This window comes from Pleurodeles waltl, chromosome 4_2, assembly GCF_031143425.1.
Source record: "Pleurodeles waltl isolate 20211129_DDA chromosome 4_2, aPleWal1.hap1.20221129, whole genome shotgun sequence".
Taxonomy (NCBI): Eukaryota; Metazoa; Chordata; class Amphibia; order Caudata; family Salamandridae; genus Pleurodeles; species Pleurodeles waltl.
The window spans coordinates 341105281-341124383 of record NC_090443.1 but is presented as its reverse complement, the minus strand read 5'-3'; the positions used below and the strand labels follow the sequence as shown (position 1 = coordinate 341124383).

The 19103-nt window shown below is 45.4% G+C and overlaps 1 protein-coding gene across 4 annotated transcripts in view; it reads left to right on the top strand.

The window, feature by feature from the left end:
• Positions 1-19103, top strand: part of TOM1 (target of myb1 membrane trafficking protein) — a 244150-nt gene that overhangs the window by 172135 nt on the left and 52912 nt on the right. For all 4 annotated transcript variants that reach the window (XM_069231390.1, XM_069231388.1, XM_069231391.1 and 1 more), the window contains exons 10-11: positions 11179-11278; positions 13567-13687. In XM_069231390.1, the coding sequence (XP_069087491.1) occupies positions 11179-11278; positions 13567-13687 (221 nt within the window). The remainder of the gene's footprint in view (positions 1-11178; positions 11279-13566; positions 13688-19103) is intronic.

The window sequence follows — 19103 nt, the reverse complement described above, 5'->3', positions numbered from 1 at the left end:
CCACAAAAAGAGTCAGTTCCTACCTATGCTGCCAGGTATGCTTAGACATGCCACAGATATCTTTAAAGAACCTGTTAGGGCAAGGGTTATTACCCCAAGGGTTGACAAAAAGTACAAGGCAGCACCGCCAGATCCTATATTTATTAAATCACAACTACATCCTGAATATAGTTGTAAGTGCAGCACGAAAGCGTGCTAACAGTCAGTCCACAGGAGATACTCCTCCTCCTGATAAAGAGAGCAAAAAAACTTGATGCAGCAGGGAAAAGAGTAGCTGCACAAGCTTCTAATCATTGGAGAATTGCAAATTCACAGGCACTTTTGGCAAGATGCGATAGGGCCCACTAGGACAAGATGGAAGAACTGCTTCAGTACCTTCCACAGGAACATCAAAAAAGGGGTCAGGAGATAGTCTCAGAAGGGCAGGCGATCTCAAACAATTCAGATGTGCCATTTATTCAGCAGATACCGCAGCACGTGTTGTAAACACCAGTGTTATTATAAGAAGGCATGCTTGGCTGAGATGCTCAGGTTTCAAGCCAGAAAAACAACAGGCAGTTCTCAACATGTCTTTCGATATAGAAGACTTGTTTGGCCCAGAAGTTGTTACCCCCATTGACAAGCTGAAAAAAGATTCAGAGACAGCTAAAGCTATGGGGGCCCTACTAACTACACCTAGTAGGGGTAGTTTTGGTAGACCACAATTTAGGGGAGGTTTCAGAACGTCATCTACCGAGCCTTCTACCTCCCGGACCAAACAAGAAACACACTTTTACAATAGAGGTTCCTTCAGAGGCTCTTTCAGGAGTGAAAATAACAAAGGCAGAGGTAAGGCATACACCTCTAGAGGTTCTTCCTCAAGCACACGACAGTAACTGTTTACAGATTCCTCCAACACACACCTCTCCAGTAGGGGGAAGACTAGCAAATGACTATCCCCAATGGTCCAAAATTATCAAAGATCAATGGGTTCTATCAATTATCCAACATGGTTACTGTCTAGTGCTCATTTCCACACCACCAAATATTCCCCCTCTGTTTCACAAACTTTCACACAACCATCTCATTCTTTTGAAAGAAAAGGTACAATCCCTTCTTCTCAAAGGGGCGATAGAACCAGTTCCCCTGTCTCAACAAGGGTTAAAAGTATATTCCCTATTCTTCCTCATACCAAAGACAGATGAGTCACTAAGACCGATTCTGGATCTCAGACCTCTCAACCTATACATCCTTTCAGAGCATTTTCATATTGTCACTCTGCAAGATGTCATTCCCCTATTACAGCAAGGTGATTTCATAACCGCCTTAGATGTCAAGGATGCTCATTTTCACATTCCCATACATCCAGCACACCGCAAATACCTCAGATTTATCATTGCGGGAAAATACTATCAATTCAAGGTTTTACTATTTGGGGTAACAACCGGTCCCAGAGTAGTCACAAAATGTCTAGCAGTAGTTGCTGCATTTCTCAGAAGACAACATATTTATATCTTCCCATACTCGGATGACTGGCTCATCAAGGCAAATAGTATACAACAATGTCAGAATCATACTCAGTACACAGTAAATCTTCTACACACTCTAGGATTTACAATCAACTGGCTCAAATCCCATCTCCAACCCTCACAGATACAGCCTTATCTGGAGTAATTCTCAATACTCACTCAGGGTTGACATATCCAAACCCAGCTCACATTCAAGCCTTCCAAACTCTTCTGTCTCAGTTACAGGAGAACCACGCTTACACAGTGAGAATAGTGATGCAGCTATTAGGAATAATGGCCGCATGCATGGCCCTCGTACCTCATGTCAGACTATACATGAGTCCCTTACAGCAGTGTCTATCTCGTCAGTGTTCTCAATCACAGAGTCATCTCCAGGATGTAGTGTTATTGGACCGCCAGACTCGCCGCTTTCTGCAATGGTGGAATCCCATCAACCTCTCCAAGGGGCGGCCCTTTCAAGACCCTGTGCCTCAGATCACTCAAACTACAGAGGCATCGCAGATAGGTTAGGGAGCTCATCTCAAAAGCCTTACAATACAAGGCAGGTGGGATCCCATTCAACAAACTTGTCACATAAACTCTTTGGAGTTACTAGCAGTCTTTCTGGTGCTCAAAGCATTTCTGCCACAACTCTTTCTCAAAGTGGTTCTAGTCCGTACTGACAACATGGCAGCCATGTATTATCTGCAGAAACAGGGGGGGACATACTCATCTCAATTGTCCCTTCTTGCTCAGACAATTTGGAAATGGATAATTCACAACCACATTCAATTACTGGCAGAATATCTTCCAAGAATGGACAATCATTATGCAGACCTCCTAAGCAGGATGCAGCAACAAGTCCAGAAACGGGAACTTCACCAAACAAGTGCTTCACCAATACTTTCACCTGTGGGGACACCAGAAATAGAGCTCTTCGCCACTGCAGAAAATTCAGCTTTCCAAAACTTCGCATCCAGATGCCCACACCCTCAGTTCAAGGGCAATGCTCTATAGATGAATTGGTCAGGGAAATTTGTTTACGCTTTTCTGCCTCTCCCGCTCATTCTATTTTGGGTTTGTAAACTGAGACAAACCACTCACCATGATCCTTGTAGCCCCCACATGGGCGCATCAGCCTTGGTACACAACACTGTTGGACTTGTCTGTGGTTTCCCACCAGAAACTTCCCAATAGACCAGACCTTTGGACTCAAAAGTGAGGTCAAATCAAACATCTAGACCCCAAAACACTCAATCTTGCAATATGGCTCCTGAAGTCATAGAGTTTGGATATTTACAACTCCCCTCTAAATGTATGGACATTCTTAGAAAGGCACGTAAACCTACAACTAGACAGTGTTATGCTGCAAAATGGAAACATTTTGTATGCTACTGTCAACCTAAACATATTGATCCACTCAAAGAATCAGTGCAAGACATTATTTGGTACCTGCTACATTTACAAAAGACAAATTTAGCATACTCATCTTTCAGACTTCATTTAGCAGCTATAGCTGCTTACCTCCAAAACAGACAACATATTTCTTCGATCATAATTCCTGTAATCAAAGCATTTATGGAAGGTCTTAAGAGGGTAATTCCACACAAGGTTCTTCCAGCTACATTATGGAACCTTAATGTTGTCCTTACTAGACTCTTGGGTCCACCTTTCGAACCCTTGCACTCCTGCTCTTTGCAATTTCTTTCATGGAAAGTTGCCTTTTTAGTGGGTATCACTTCCCTAAGACGTGTAAGTGAAATACAAGCTTTCACTTTGGAAGAACCTTTTTTCCAAGTACACAAAGATAGAGTAGTCATTGGGGCAAACCTTACATTTCTATCAAAATTAGTTTCACCATTTCAAATTAACCAATAAGTTGAGTTACCTGTTTTCTTCCCACAGACAGACTCGGTTGCTGAAAGAGCTCTGCACACACTAGATGTTAAAAGAGCTCTTATGCATTATATTGATAGGACTAAAAGTTTTAGAAAATCCGAACAACTTTTTGTAGTATTTTTAATGCCTCACAAAGGCAATCCAGTCTCAAAAAATGGGATCGCTGGAGGGATAATCAAGTATATTCAAACTTGTCACCTTAAAGCTAAAAGACATTTGCCTACAGCTGCTAGAGCACATTCTACCAGGAAAAAATGTGCTTCTATTGATTTTTTAGGAAACATTCCAGTAGCAGATATTTGTAAGGCTGCTACTTGGACTACACCACACACATTTACTAAGCATTATTGTGTATGTAGCATGTAGTGCTGTAGATTCACATGCACCCTCCACCTCCCCAGAAGCCTGTGGTGGTTGTAGTAAAATTATTTGACAAATATTGTACATATGTATATACACTGCATGGACAAGCTTTTTTATATACTATCTGTGTGTGTGTATATATATATATATATATATATGTGTGTGTGTATATATATATATATATATATGTGTGTGTGTGTGTGTGTGTGTGTGTGTGTGTATATATATATATATATATATACACACACACATACACTCCTTACCTCACCGCCTGCGGGAAAACAATCTAAAAAAGGACTCTGACTTGATGCGGCACCAAAGTTATTGGCAAAACAAACAACGCTCAGTCTAAGGAAAAAAAAAATCGTAACTATAACTACCTAGTGGCGACTGCCACTAGGTAATATATATATATATATATACCTCCGATGCAGGCATAGGTGGTGTTTGTACACATTTCATGTAACAATGTAGGATCAACTTGAATCTTGAGAAACATTTCTGTAGAACAAAGGTTCAGACAGATTCAAGAATTTCCTTCCACCTCGATTGTGCTGCTGCTCTTGTTAAGTTAAATCCTGGACTTGGAAAAGTGGTGCGCTACAGACAATGGATCTTGCAACCCTAAGGAACATCATGCTCTGGACTGTTGATTTACTGTTCTCTTATAAGTCCCCTTTCTGTTTTGGACTCTTATCTGAATGATGAAGGCTTTGTGAGAGATGGACCGAGGTTTTTATAAGGATAAGATGCTGACTCTGTTAATTTAAACTACAGCCTTTCATTTCTGAGGCAGCAAACTGAAACCTGATGGCCCTCAAAATGTACCCATTCCGGTTACATTACCCTTCAACTATCCCTCAAAAGAAAACAAATCTCAAGGCAATGAAAGTTACTTTAAGAACATCAGACTGATTTTAGAAAAAGAATAGTTAAACACACTAAAGATGTTAGGTATATATGTTTTTGCCTAAGTTCACACCCTTTTTCTTTGGGAACTTGATTGGAGTTGAACATAGTGAAAGCTCTCCGTGCATGGTTTGTAGTCCAGCTGTCTTTGAAGCCGCCATACATCTTATGCTTTGTCAATGAGTCTTCATGATTGTACTATGGAATATCGAGGCTAGGAATATCAAGATACACTAGTATCTTGTACAGAATATCGAGGGACACGGGCGTCTTGAACCCCCCGGCTTTAGCAGCTACTGCAGGGGTGTGGTTTTTATGGGCCTGTTATCTGCAACTTGACAGGCAGGAGATCATAATTAACTGAAATGAAAAAAAGAAAAGAGGGTTGCTAGAAAAGGAAGAGGATGGAAGAGTGGATGCATGAGAGGGTGAAAGGATGGATGGATGAGTGGGTGAGTGGATGGATTGATGAGTGGGTAAAAGGCGGTGGATGTGTGGATGAAAGGATGGATACATGGGTGAAAAGATAGGTGGGTGAGAGGATGGGTGGATGGAAGAGTGGGTGAAACAAGGTATAGATGAGTGAATGAAAGGATGGCAGAGTAAATGGAAATCTGACAGGATGGATGAATGGATGGCAGAGTAAATAGAAATCTGAAAGGATGGATGTGTGGGAAAGCATGACAGTAAATGGAAATCTGAGAGGATTGGTGGATGTGTGGGTGAAAGGCTGGCATAGTAAATGGAAATTTGAGAGGATGGATTTTAGTAAATGGAAATTTGAGAGGATGGATGAATTAATGAATGGACCAAAAGGAACAATTGATGGCTGAAACGCTTTATTGATTGATGGGTAAGTAAAATGATGTCTGCATGGGTGGATGGTTGGATGAATGGATGGATGCATGCATAGATGCTGGACGTGTGAACAGATGGACAGATGTATGGAATGGATGGCCAATGGAGTGATGGAAGGACGAAAGACTAAATGAATGATGGATGATGCAATGAATGGATGAACAGCTCAAGCCCAGGAAGGCAGAACAAAGGATTTCCTTTGGGAGAAGGGGGGTAACACCCTCTTCCTTTGGAAATAGGTGTTGCATGGCTTGGGAGAAGTAGCCTCCCCAAGCCACTAGTATGCTTTGAAGTGCCCATTTGGTGCCCTCCTTGCATAAACTAGTCTGCATCAGTTCAGGGTCCTCCAGACCCTGCTCTGGTGCGTAACTGGACAACGGAAAGGGGAGTGACCACTAACCTGTCCAGGGGTGATGCCCAGAGCTCCTCCAGAGGGGTCCCTTGATTCTCCCATCTTGAATCCAAGGTGTGGGCATAGGCCTCTGGGAGCACCTGAGTGGCCAGGTCAGGCAAGTGACGTCAGAGCCCCCTCCTGATAGGTGGTCTCCTGGCTAAGTGACCAATCCCCCTTTCAGGGATATTTAGGGTCTCCCTCTTGGGTGGCTCCTCAGCTTCGGCTTGCAAGATTCCAGCTGGACTCCCTGGCAACCTCTACTTTGACCTCTGGCCACTGGAACAGAGACTGGACCCTACAGGAACTGATAGTCTGCATCCACGATGGAGACTCTGCTTGCAACGTTGTTTCCACTGCTCCTTCCAGCTTCTGCAATATTGCCCCTGCTGTTCATCCTCTGGGGACGGCAAGTCTTCAGCCTGCACAAGAAAGAATCTTTCTTGTAGTGAAGTAGTCACTCCCCTGCATCCACAGGCACCAACTGCAACGATGACCGGCTGCGTGGATCTCCTCTCATCCTGAGCTGCATGGATCCTGTATCACGGGTGGTGGTCTGGAATGGTCCCCTTGGTCCTCTCTACCAGCTGTCCAACTGTGGTGAAGTAAGCCCTTGCCTTCCCACGCAAGACAGTACACCTGTGCACCACGTCTCTTGCAGCTTCCAAGGCTTGTCGGCATCTCCTCCAAGGGATCTTGACGCTTCATGTATCCCCAATCCCCAGTGCTCTTCCCTGTGACACAGTCCTCTGCATGATTCTCCTGCGGCGTGGGACCCTTCTCAAGTTGTGCTGTGTGGGCTCCTCTGCGACTCCTGGTTCCTCGTCCTGTGGGGGCTGGCTTTTCTTCTGTCGAGACTCTGCCTTGCTGAGTGTCCCCATGAGACTCCCACCCTCACACCAATGGGTTGAGTCCTCCTGGACCTTGCTGGTACCTCGCAGCTCAACTTTTGCTTCACTGCGACTTCTGCCTTAGCCAAGGCTTATTGATGGCCTTTCCACGCCACTGATCGACTGCATTCTTCCATCCGGCGTGGGATGTCGACTGCATCCCCCAGGAACTCTTCTCTGGCTCCAGGGCTGCATTGCCGACCGTCTTGGTCCTACCCTCGATCCAACTCCTGCATCCACAGATGGGTGGGTAGTGGCTCCTGCCACCACCGGAAACTCTTGCGGCTTCTGGACTTGGTACCCTTCTTTCACAGGTCCTTCACTTCAGGAATCCACCGCTGGTTTCTTGCAGTCTTCTATGGGTGTTGCATTATCTTCTTTTTAGACCTCTTGGGTGGTTTGGGGAAAATCCATTAACGTACTCCTTTCTTCCTGGTTGCTGGGGGGCACTGTGGTACTTACCTTTGGGATGTCCTAGTTCTCCCAGCTCCCCTCCACACATCCCACTTACCTAGGTGGGGGTCCTGCATGCGCATTCTATTTTTTTAGAATATGGTTTGGGCTCCCCCTAGGGACACTATTGTCTATTGCGGTTTGCACTGTTTTCCATTGCTATTTATGCCTATTTCTGATTACTAGTTCTACATATCAAGTGTGTTACTTACCTCCTATTGGAGGGTTGCCTCTCTAGTACTTTTTGATAATTGTGTCACTAAAATAAAGTACCTTTATTTTTGTAACACGGGGTTTTTTCTTTCATGTGTGTGAGTGCTGTGTGACTACAGTGGTATTGCATAAGATTTGCATGTTTGCTAGATGAGTCTTGCCTGCTCATCCACAGCTACTTATAGAGAGCCTAGCTTCTAGACACTGCCTACACTACACCAATAGGGGATACCTGGGCCTGCTATTATATGTAAGTACCTTAGATACCCATCACACACCAGGCCAGCTACCTACAGGTGAGGTGCGAAAGGATGATGGATAGATGGAAGTGAGAAAGGAGTTCTAGGGAGATTTGGGCTCACTTTCATCATGTGCTTGGCGCCGTCAAGGCTTTCATCGAAGTGGGGGATAGTTTTGTTTTCTGGCTCCTCCTTTGGAGGTAAAGAATATTGAAAGGTAGGTACATATAAAGGAAGTATAGATTTACTATGTTAAACTCCACATCTGTGCAACTTGAAAATCAATATATTGCCATGGCTCATATATGTAGAGTTAAGTATAGAAAATCTGTGGTTACTTACCTTTCAGTATTTTGTCCTTTGATATTGTGTCCACCGTATATGGTGCCATCGCGAGTCCTCCCTCGATATTCTGGGGTCACTCCGGTTTTCATGCCATCTGCATTGTTTGAGGAACATCTGGAGTAACGTCCTTTAGGATAGGAGGGCAAGTGAAAATGAGCTCCCTCATAAAGACTGAACGTGGCTTCCCCAAAAGCTTGCTTTTTGACTAACATAACAAGGGCATCGACAACCACTGGGATACTTCAAAGTGCAAGAATGACACTTGCAAGAGGAATCACGGCATTCAAACAGGTCCCAGGGAAGACGGAAGTCCAGTAATGCTGAAGATAATCTGCCTTGCGTATTAAAGTGTTATATCGGAAGAACCCAGTAGTGATAATATGACTTTTTATATCCACGGCATTAGCGTAATCCAGATGACCCAAGGTATCCTGGTATCCCCTCACCCAAAACTAATTCATTCAAGAACTGCAAAAAAGAGCTCCTTGATGCAGGGCCCTTCAAGTTGGCATAAAATGCCGATACTGCAGATGTTCCAAACAGACTCTCAACTTCATTTATAGTTCTTTTTTGCCCTTCTTTTGCGGGATAGGACCAGCACGTGGAGGCGGGCAGATTGTGAATATGCACTATACAGGAATTCATCAAAAGTTTATCTTCTTGGAAGACCTACATGGGAGGGAAACAGCGCACAGTGGGGTCTGTGTTGCTGGCTTTGACGCGTTTTCATATTCATGTTATGAGCATACCTGCCACCTACTGGAAGGACAAGAAATTGTTTCAGTACAAGTTACATTCCAGTACACTTGTACACCATACGTGGCACATCCCAGTTCATCCTTAAATACACTAAGGCCGTAATTCTGAGTGCGTCAGGGGTGTAGGCGCTGTTTTTCGCAGGTGATAAAATCAGACCGCGTGGGGGTTGAAATGTATTACGCGTGATCAATAGCACCTATTTTTAGTTTGGGGAGAATAACATTAGCATTTTGGTGCTTAATACACGAAAATCCGCACGTTACGGTAACTGCGGCATTACTTTGCCATGTTAAGAGCTGGCAGGTTTGACCAGCTGGATTGTAATGAAGAGGTCACAAAGTTAATGCAAGGATAATTACCGTATGCACTAAACTCAGTTGGTAAACTCCGAGCAACTCAGAGTCGGGGCTAATGTCGCGTTTCTCTTTCTCCCACTCTAATCGTTACAAGGGCGTATCCCCTGTTGGTTTTAAAAAGGACTGCTGAAGCAACGGTTCTCGCAAAGTTACTTTTATGGTTTGATTATTGGCAAAATCAGCTAGCGCATAATTACTGACGAAGCCACGGCGAGTGGATGATCACTAGCAGAAGGACAGGTCGGGTGTATTTACCGTCCAAACCAGCATAATAAATAGCGCATTAGAGGGTGATATGATCACCAGCGCTACATCTGCACGATGGGGGCACATGACAAGGATCTCTGTTCCATAAAAAACAGTTTTACTTCACCCACTGATTTTTAAAGGATGAATGAGTGAAAACTACTAGTTGAGTATGTTTGAAAGACATACAAATGCAGAAAAAAGAAACCTGGGGGTGTTGAAATAATATGAAACGTAGAAGCCGAAGCCTGTTTCTGGCGTTGGAGCCTGTGAGTCAGAAAGGGTTGACATTTTATTTTATGTGGAGATACCTTCAGCCTGGTTTCTGTTCTGATGTCACAACCTCACAACAGTCTATTAATTGATACTTGAGGCAATCACTAGGGTGGCATTTCTTGCATGGAATCTGGCATTTTAATTCATGGTGGACTAACTTTGGTCTCTGAAGGCCATATCGTTGACATGGTTTCAGGGTATCCACTCACTATGGAAAGGAGGGCAATTTTTATTAAGTGTATTTCTTAAATGTGGCTAACTTGAGTATCTGCCCTGGATCAGACATTGCTGAGACACATCTCTTTTAATTCAACACCAGCTTTCTGCCCAGCTTCTGCCTGTGGATAAACATGGCCAGTAGAATAAAATCACCTCTGAGTTTTACATTACATTTTGATAACTTTATTATACCCCTAGGCACACCCCACTTTGAAAAAAACATAATTGATTTTAGCTGACTATAGGGCCATATGTACGAACACTTTTTCCCATAGACACAGAATGGGTAAAAACCTTTGCTACATCTGGCCCTTCGTTCGACCCAGTCCATCCATCTGAAAGATCACAGAATTGGTTTATTGATGCCAGATAACAATTAAACTTCCTGAGATCAATCTACACCTATCTGCTGATTTCTGCTTCATTTCTTTCAAGGAAGATGGACCTTGAATCCTGAGTCCTGCATGATTTCCGTAGTGGAAAGAGCTTGGATTCAGATGTGCACCTGACAGACCTGATCTTAGTATTGGACACTGTTTTCCACAAGGAATCACGCTTGATCTTGGGGGATTCATCTTAGGCCTGTCTTTGAAAGTTTTCAGGGTAACCAGGGACTACATAAATGATTTCCATTTATATTCATTGTATATACAATGTTGTGACTATTTTTAAAACATGGCATGATTCTGGCCTTTAAAGACTTGAGACACGCTGTACGATATGAGGCATTTGGCCATTCCCAGTGAATATGTTCCTTGCAATTGGTGGGTGTGTCAGCACTGCTCTTGAGTTGATGGGATGTGCAGTTGTTGGTTGTGCACACACTGTGTGGGCTGATGGGATGCGCTGTTGCTAGTTGAGTCCGCATTTGTCAGGGGTTGACGGGATTTACAGTTGCTGGTAGAGTCCGCCCTGTGTAGTACTAATGGCAAGTACAGCTGCTAGTTGAGTGCGCACTGTGGAGGGGTTGCCGGGGTGTACAGTTGCTGGTTGAGTCTGCACTGTGCAGTATTGATGGGATGTGGAGTTGCCTGTCAGATTTTTGCGGTGTGTCGTGCTGATGATATGCGCAGTCACTAGTTGAGTCCGCACTGTGGGAGGCTCCTGGGGCGCACAGCTGCTAGCTGAGTCCGTACTGTGAGGGGCTGATGGGATACACAATTGGAGGTTGTATCAGCATTGTGTGGGGCTGATGGGATGTGCAGTTGCTGCTTTATTTGGGCGATAGCATGTTCACTCCTTACCTTTGACCTTTTTGCCTTTTATATCCCACAGTCTCCCGACGGACAAGTGTCTTCGGTTAATCTGAGCTCGACTGACCCTCCTGTTTATCTGTCAGATACCACTAGTCTGTCCGCGCAGCTGGCCAACATTGGTGAGTTATAATTCTGTCAGGAGGTCTCATTCTTTGGTAAGTACATGATTTACCATTTATCTCTTAAAATAGCGTTGCGTACGTTCTAAACACCGACCATAAATCTTCCTATTAACCAGTGTATTGGCACTATGTTTAATGAACTATGACCTACGAATGGCGAAGATGGCCAGGCCATGATTTGAAACTGTAGGTCACACCTTAAAAAACAGATAAAGAGAGAACCCCGACATTTTGAGTAATTGGCCCCCGTTTCAAACATCCTCATATCTAATCCATCACTTCAAGTTTCTCCATGATACCCTAAAGTCACAGTGACCTTAACCAACACGTGCTATCTACTACTACTGCATCAGTGCTGTTCTTTTACAGGCGTAGTGCAATACCTACTCAGCAGCAGGTTTGCTGCCTTCATCCCACTAACAGGCTTGCTGCCTTGCCACCACCTCGGAGGCTTATTGCCCTACCTGCACAGGCTCATCACCAAAACAGCCCCATCTCAAGCTAAGTGACCTAGCACCACAGGTTCAGTGAATATATGGGCTCAATGGCTCGCATGGGGCCCTACTTTGCTATATGTACATCTTGCATTTTGTGTACTAGGTTTGGGTTTCATAAAATAAAATGTTATTCAAAAGGACTTTTCTGCCCCTTTACTTACTACCCTATCTGTCTCCACTTAGACTGAACCCTGACACCTGCAAGCTCAATTTCGGCTTCGAGAAATGCCCTCATGGGTTGAAGAGGTGCCTTTTTCGTGCGGGCTGAAGACTTGCCTCCTGTGAGATTTCATGGCCTGGGTTATAAGAGGTGCAGATGTAACTCCTTTGAGGCCCCCATCTCTTGGCATTTAGAGGTGCCTCCAACTAACCTGCGTGGTCTGAGCTCTGAGAGGTGCCTCGTGTGAGCTTCCTGCTCTTGGCCACAGAGATACCTCTTGAGGCTCCCGCTGTCTTACTTCTAAGATGTGCCCTACTGCAAGCTCTTCTCCTGTGGACTCCCAGAGTGGCCTTCTGTTAGCTCACCTCTGCTCAACCGTCATAGGTGTATCCTCCAAGAGCACGTCCACTGGGCACCTATACATGTCTCGAGGTAGCTAATAGCCTCTGCCACCTACAAGTTCACTGCTTCTGGGATCAACTAGGTCCCTGCTCTCAGAACATCTCCTCTGAGCGAGCTCCACCAATTTCCTCCTGAGAGTTTACAACGTTTGGGCACTTAAAGGGTGCCTTCTTATCAACCTCCTCTGTGTCCCATCAGATGCAACTTGCGAGCTAACCCCCTCTGGGCTTTCATAGGTGTTCTTGCAAGCTCACCTCTTTTGGCCTTCAGTACGTGCCTGGTGTGAGCTCATCTGTGGGATCCATCGGGTGCCATCTGCAAACTTACCTCCTCTAGGACCTACCAGATACTTGTTCCAACAGGTATCTGCTGCATCCTCACAGCTTCCCAACTCTGGGGATGAACTCGCAAACTCACTTTTGCTGGGCGCTACCAAGATTCTGTGTATTCATCTTCTTTATGCTACACCAAGTGCCTCCTGTGAACTCCCAGCCTCATGAATCTAGGAGGTGCCTCCAGGAGCGTAGCGAAAATGAAGGAGCTTTGCGAAATGCATGGAGGGGTCCCTTCGATACACCTAGACAGATATTCAGGTTGAAGGCGGCAGGTAGCTGGGAACCCCAACCCTGTACTAGGAGGCTGGGTCCCAAGCCTGCGCTCCAGGGATGCAGTGCCCTTTATTACACCCCTTGATGCATTAATCTGTCATCTCAGCCAGGTGTCTCCGGATGTGACATCCTTTGAGCCTTTTTTCTCTCTGAATGAACCTGCCAGCTCCTTCTTTCTTGGCTCCCGGATGCGCTCCTGTGAGTGCACTTCCTCTAAAACTAACCAGGTGTCTCTTCCAAGCTCACTTGTGGCATCCACCTGTTGCTTCCTGTTTACTGACCTTCCTCAAGCCCTTTTTTCTTAGAATGAAACTTCAAGCTTCTCCTCTCTTGGCTGTCTGAGGTGTTTCCAACGAGCCTCTATAATCTGGTCTCTAGCAGGTGCCTACTACATGCTTCCTCTGAGCTCACTTCCTTTGGGATTCACTAGGTGCCCTGTGCAAGCTCCTCTCCTCTAGCCTACACTATAACCTCTAGCGAGCTTACCTTTTCGGGGCACCACCAAGAGCCCCTTGTGGACTCACCGTTACTTGACCCTTCCATGCCTCCTGTGAGCTCAGAGTTTTTTTAATCTTCGAAGATGAATTTGAGCTGATCACATCTCCTTCTCTCCCACAGATCTGAATTCTCCTTCAGTGAGCGGGACGCTGCAGACCCTAGAGTCGACCCCCAGTGTTGCAGACGACTTTGACATGTTCGCCATTACTAGGGGAAGCTCCCTGGCCGAGCAGCGCAAGAGGTGGGCATATGTACAGCAGCTCTCTCCATGGACCACTAAACAATCCTGATCTGCAGGACAGTGTATTGTAAATGTACTTATAGAGCTCTTCATACACCACTGCGAAGAAACTAAGCCCTATAACTGACTGGTAGCACATTCCACCGTGTGACATTCTTAGTTGGAAGGGTTTTTCTTTGATGGGAAGCAGCGCTTTATATGAGCCGGTACTGAATACCAGGACTTTTTTATTTTGAGAGGGAAAGTACCTGCACTTCTCAGGAAAAGCGTAATACTTTTAATTAGAGAGTACTGGCACTTCTCAGAAACAAGCAGGTACTCTGGTACAGAGTGCCTGCACTTCTATTTTTCCATTTCAAGCACTGATGGGAAGTGTTTCGGTGTTATGTGCAAAATGGTGCTGTTACCCTGCCTTGAGTTGCACCACTTAGCAGTGTGATGGAGGAAGAACGAATGAGAGTCTGCTCAGATTATATGAGTTCGTTGCTGTAGCTTACTCTGTAGGTTCCATTTTTGGGTATGTACTGAAAAACCTTTCAGTCTGCCTCCTGTGCTGTCCTGAGTAATTAGGAAATCCACTCATTAAATCTTGTGAGTCTAGAGAGAAGAAAGAGGAGAGAAATCCACCTGAATGACCTGTATTACTGCTATCCCTTAAGTAAGCTGTTTGTAAAGGTTTTTTATAAGTTTAGATTGTCCAGCTTGAAACTGATGGGAGACTTAATTGGACCTGCAGGGATGGACTGTATTAAAGTGCTCCAAGATACCAGCAGTATACGTCAGATGTCTATGGGCTTCGGTGCGTGTCCGCTTCAGTATTAAGTCGGGGGAGCCGTTAGGTGAATTATTGGTGGTTGCCTGACATGGTTGATTATATTATGAAACTGCCCAAGAGTAATATGTGGAGTGCTTAGGAGTGTAGAAGGAACAATCTGTTGATGGCACTGTTAAACCACTAGTGTACATTACATGGAGTCTACCCAGAAGTGCCATAGAAGGGCGTAGATCACGAATATTGACCCCAGAATTTTGATGGGACACAATATCGAGGACAAAATAGCAACAAAAAATATTGACAGGTAAGTAAATCTAGATTTTTTATAGCTAAATCCACATTTATGTACCCATGTGGTATATATATATTCAGGCACATAGTTGTGGAGTCAGGAATAGTAAATCTACACTTTTCTACACCCATTCACATTATGATATTTTGTGCCTCAATATTCCGTCCTTGATATTCTTGTACCATCATATTCTGGGGGTCAATATGCAATAGTGCAATCCCATAGAAGCAGAAGATCAGAGGAAAAACTAAAATGGTTGCACTATGAGACTGCCAGATATGTTATAACTTTGAAGTCCGCTGTAGTGGAATATACCCGCCATTAAAGGCCCACTCCAGCGTTAAAGGCCCGAGCCGAAGGCAAGAGCCTTTAACAAGAGATTTGCACTTTAATGCCGGGATAGCCCAGCTACGGAGAGCTATAAGGCTATTAGAACGGTTCACCACTAGAGGGCAGAATGTTCCAATAAATAAAACAAAGGCCTCACTGAGCCCAAGAGGATTGAAATTCCCTCAGGCTCCCTGAGGCCTTTGTTCACAGCAACCTCTGTGGACCAAAACATTGGAATGTTGGAGCTGCGGGTAGGCATTAGACGCTGGGAGCACTCCATTGTTTTCAGTGGAGCTCCCAACATTCTAATATTCTAATATATGGTAGTTACCTAGGAGAGATGACGAAGCAACAGTTAATGTCACTGTTAAACCACTTCAGAGTATGTTATTGAATCTGCTCCAGTGCAAAAGAGCCCCAGTCCCTGGCAGTGTGGTGGACATCAATCCTGCTCTGCCACAACATTTGCTATATCAGTAAAGTGGGCAGAAGGTAAGGACTTCTGATCATCTCAGTTGTGACCGACTGCTCCCTCTGCTGTTACAGTACTGAAACTCGCACACACAGTATTGCATATGCATCTCATGCTTCACATGCAGCACCCACTCTATACCTGCCTGAGACCAAAAACACAACTCTCCTTGTGTACCTCAATTCTGACCTGTACCATCCCCACTATTTTAATACTGAGACACTAAAGAGCTCTACTGATGCTCCTCCAGCCTGACCTGCACCGCCCACTCTGTTTTAATACTGAGACACAAAGAGCTCTACTGATGCTCCTCCAGCCTGACCTGCATGGTGCGTTATAATTGCAGTACTGAGGCCCCCGCGCCGCTCTGCTGAAGCACCGCAATCCTGACCTGCATGTTCCATTATAGATGCAGAACTGAGGCTCTCGCGCTGCTCTGCTGATGCACCTCCACCCTGACCTGCACCGCCCACTCTGTTTTAATACTGAGACACGAAATAGCTCCACTGATGCTCCTCCAGCCTGACCTGCATGGTGCGTTTAATTGCAGTACTGAGGCCCCCGCGCCGCTCTGCTGAAGCACCGCAATCCTGACCTGCATGTTCTGTTATAGTTACAGTGCTGAGGCCCTCGCGCAGCTCTTCTGATGCACCTCAGCTCTAATGTGCAGCCACCTTGCATTTCTGGTATTAAGGGTCCAAACAAGGCTCTGCTGGGTCACCTCGAGCCCGACCTAGAGCAAACTTGCTTTTCCAAACAAGGCTCTGCAGGAGCACCTCAGCCGCGAGCTGCAGCAGCCCCTCGCGTTGGATTGCAACACTGTCCGGCTGTGCGTGCCCTGCGGGTTTTAGCTATTAATCTCCAGACTGCCAGAAATGTCATCGGCGGCCAGGAATAGCGGTCACACCAGCTGGGTCATCTGTCCGACTTTCCACTCCTCCTGTTTCCTCATTCTGTACTCCCTCTCTGTATCTCCTTCTCCTTCCCCTCGCATTCGCTCACTCATTCTGTTTTTCTCCTCCCTCTATCCTCTTTACTCTTTCATCCTCGCCCCTCTCTCCTTTTCCATCTCTACGCTCTTGCTTCTCTCTCCCGTCCTGCCTTTCTTTCCTTCTGTTCCTCTCTGCCCCTTACTTCTTTCCGCCTCTCCCCATTTTCCTTGCCCTGTCTCTCATTTTCTGTTTCTTCTCCCACCCCACCTCCGTCGCCCTTCTCTCAGCTTTTCGTAGTGGTTTTGCTGCCCTTCTCGTCCCACCATTTCTTGTCGCCTTCGCCAAGCTCTTTTTTGAACTCCTTCTGCCCTTTTCTTCTCTCTGCGTTGTCCCCTTCCCTCTCGTGTTTCCTTACGCCTACCTTGCTTCTCCCTCTCCCGCCCCTGCAGTCTCACCGATGTTTCTGATAGTTTACGGTGCTTCATGCTTCGGCTGGTGTGCCGTAGAGCCGCCCTCTCTCCCGGCTTTGGTTGCTTCATTGGAGGTCGCGTGGATGGCAAAGTGGACACGTCACTCTCTCCCCTGCAGATTACTTTGTGTATCGGTCGGTCTGACGTCACCGCAACAACGTATAGCAGAGGTGATCGTGACGTGCGCTTCCCTCAACCGTCTGTGCGAATACCTGGGCCCAGCCTTTCTTATCGACATTAACATTCATGGCGTAATATTATTAACTTTCACAGTTGTCCATTTTTGAGCCCACTAGTCAGCGCAACTGCGTTGTCGGTTGATATGAGTACAGTTTTTGATTTGCCAAAGGGTGTGTGCTACCACGAAAAGCGTGCATCCGTTGCAGTCCTATTGTATTGTGGAGTTACTTCTCAACCAAGATTGCTGGTACAATCAAACATAATAATGCAGTCGTTAGTGCAGACTAGAGTGTCAGATGTTTGATTAGGATCCTACTAGTTGCCAGTGCTTTCCCCACAACTGAGTTGGCCACCATGTTGAAAAGTAGTGATGCAGCAGGACGGAATTTTTACATGCAATCTTTGTTTACGAGCACACTGGATGGTTGGAGAAATGTTTTGGCAGTTAGTTATTGGGAGAGTTACATGCCATCAAGCAATAGTATGTAGCTGCTACATGCCCAGCAAAGAGGTGCATACTGCCGCTCCTAGTTTGTGTTTTGCCGCCCAAAATACAACAGCGGCCCGTGTTTATAGGATTTTATTATCATTATTTTTTTGCAGTTTTATATAGCACAAACTTGGCCCTATGGCATTGAAGCGCTTTTAAATAAACACCATATTATATTCCACAAGGCCAGGTTCAGGATTTTAAGGCAAAGGGCAATTAAGTGATTTACCCAGAATCTCAGGACGTAGAGCCATCTCTGGCACTTGAACCTGGTTCTGCAGTTTGTAAGTCAGCACGTCTTTCTTTAGGCCACATTTCTTTACAGGTGCTCATGAATAGCTTATGCTCCAGGTAGGGTTGTTCTTTACTATGGATGAGCTGAGCCCACACCCAGAGCATTAGTATTAAGAGGGACTCTATAGCTGCCTGCAGCAGTCTCCCTCAGACCTGGCTGCAAAGAGAAGTGTGTCAAATACTGGCATTCGTGTCCACATTTTGTCTGTATTTCTTCTCACGGCCCTCCTTTCTCTTATCCCTCTCACCCCCCTACCTGCTCTTTTTCCAACACACAGATGACATGTGGAAGGGGGGAGGGGGGGTTACTCCAAATTTGGTTTCGGCCAGGCTGCTATCTGTCCAAAATCGACCTCTGTCTCCAGACTGGGTCTGGACACCACCTAACACCAGTTTCAGTGCTACAATGTGCTGGTACATTCCCTATAAATGCACCATGAGTGCAACCGCTACCTTTTGTGCCCATCCATCCCTTACACCAGAGGTCCTCAATGGGGAGGGCGGGCCCGGGCCCCACTGGCGTGGCCTTTAGTAATCTGAGGTGCAGGGGTGGGGGAGGGATTGAGGGGCAGGCTCTGATAAAAGTGTCTTATTTTAAGGGGAAAATATGAGCAGCAGTAAGCCATTCTGTTATGGGCCATCATTAACATCTTTTGTTATTTGTATCCTGGCTGTGGGAGTAGGTGTCAAATCGAAAAGGACTCCAAATATTCCCCAAACCTCCGGCCCCCATTACAGATAATAAGGCCTGGCTGACCAGAATAGTATGTTTGGCAATCAAGTATTTGATTGTATTTTTAAAAGGGGTAACAACATTTAACTGCAATGTTTAAACATGTTTAGGCATATATAAACATTGCCAATTTAAGAGAAAAATTGTGCAAAATTCTGATAATTTCTTTTACAACAGGGGGAGAGGGGGGCTGCGACATTAAGACGTTTGAAGACCAATGCCTTACACTAGGGGCCTCCAACCTTTTCTGTAATAAGAGCTACTTATGCTCTATGAAAATTATCCAGAGCTACTAAAATTAGGGTTATAGTGATTGTATCAGTCAAGATTGCATTAGTGGCCACTCCATGCAACATAACCATCAGTATTCACCTCAGTGCGTCAGGGAGGGTTACCGGTTCTAATGTCAAAAAAACGTTGTCAATTTATAATGCCTCTATGTGGGTAA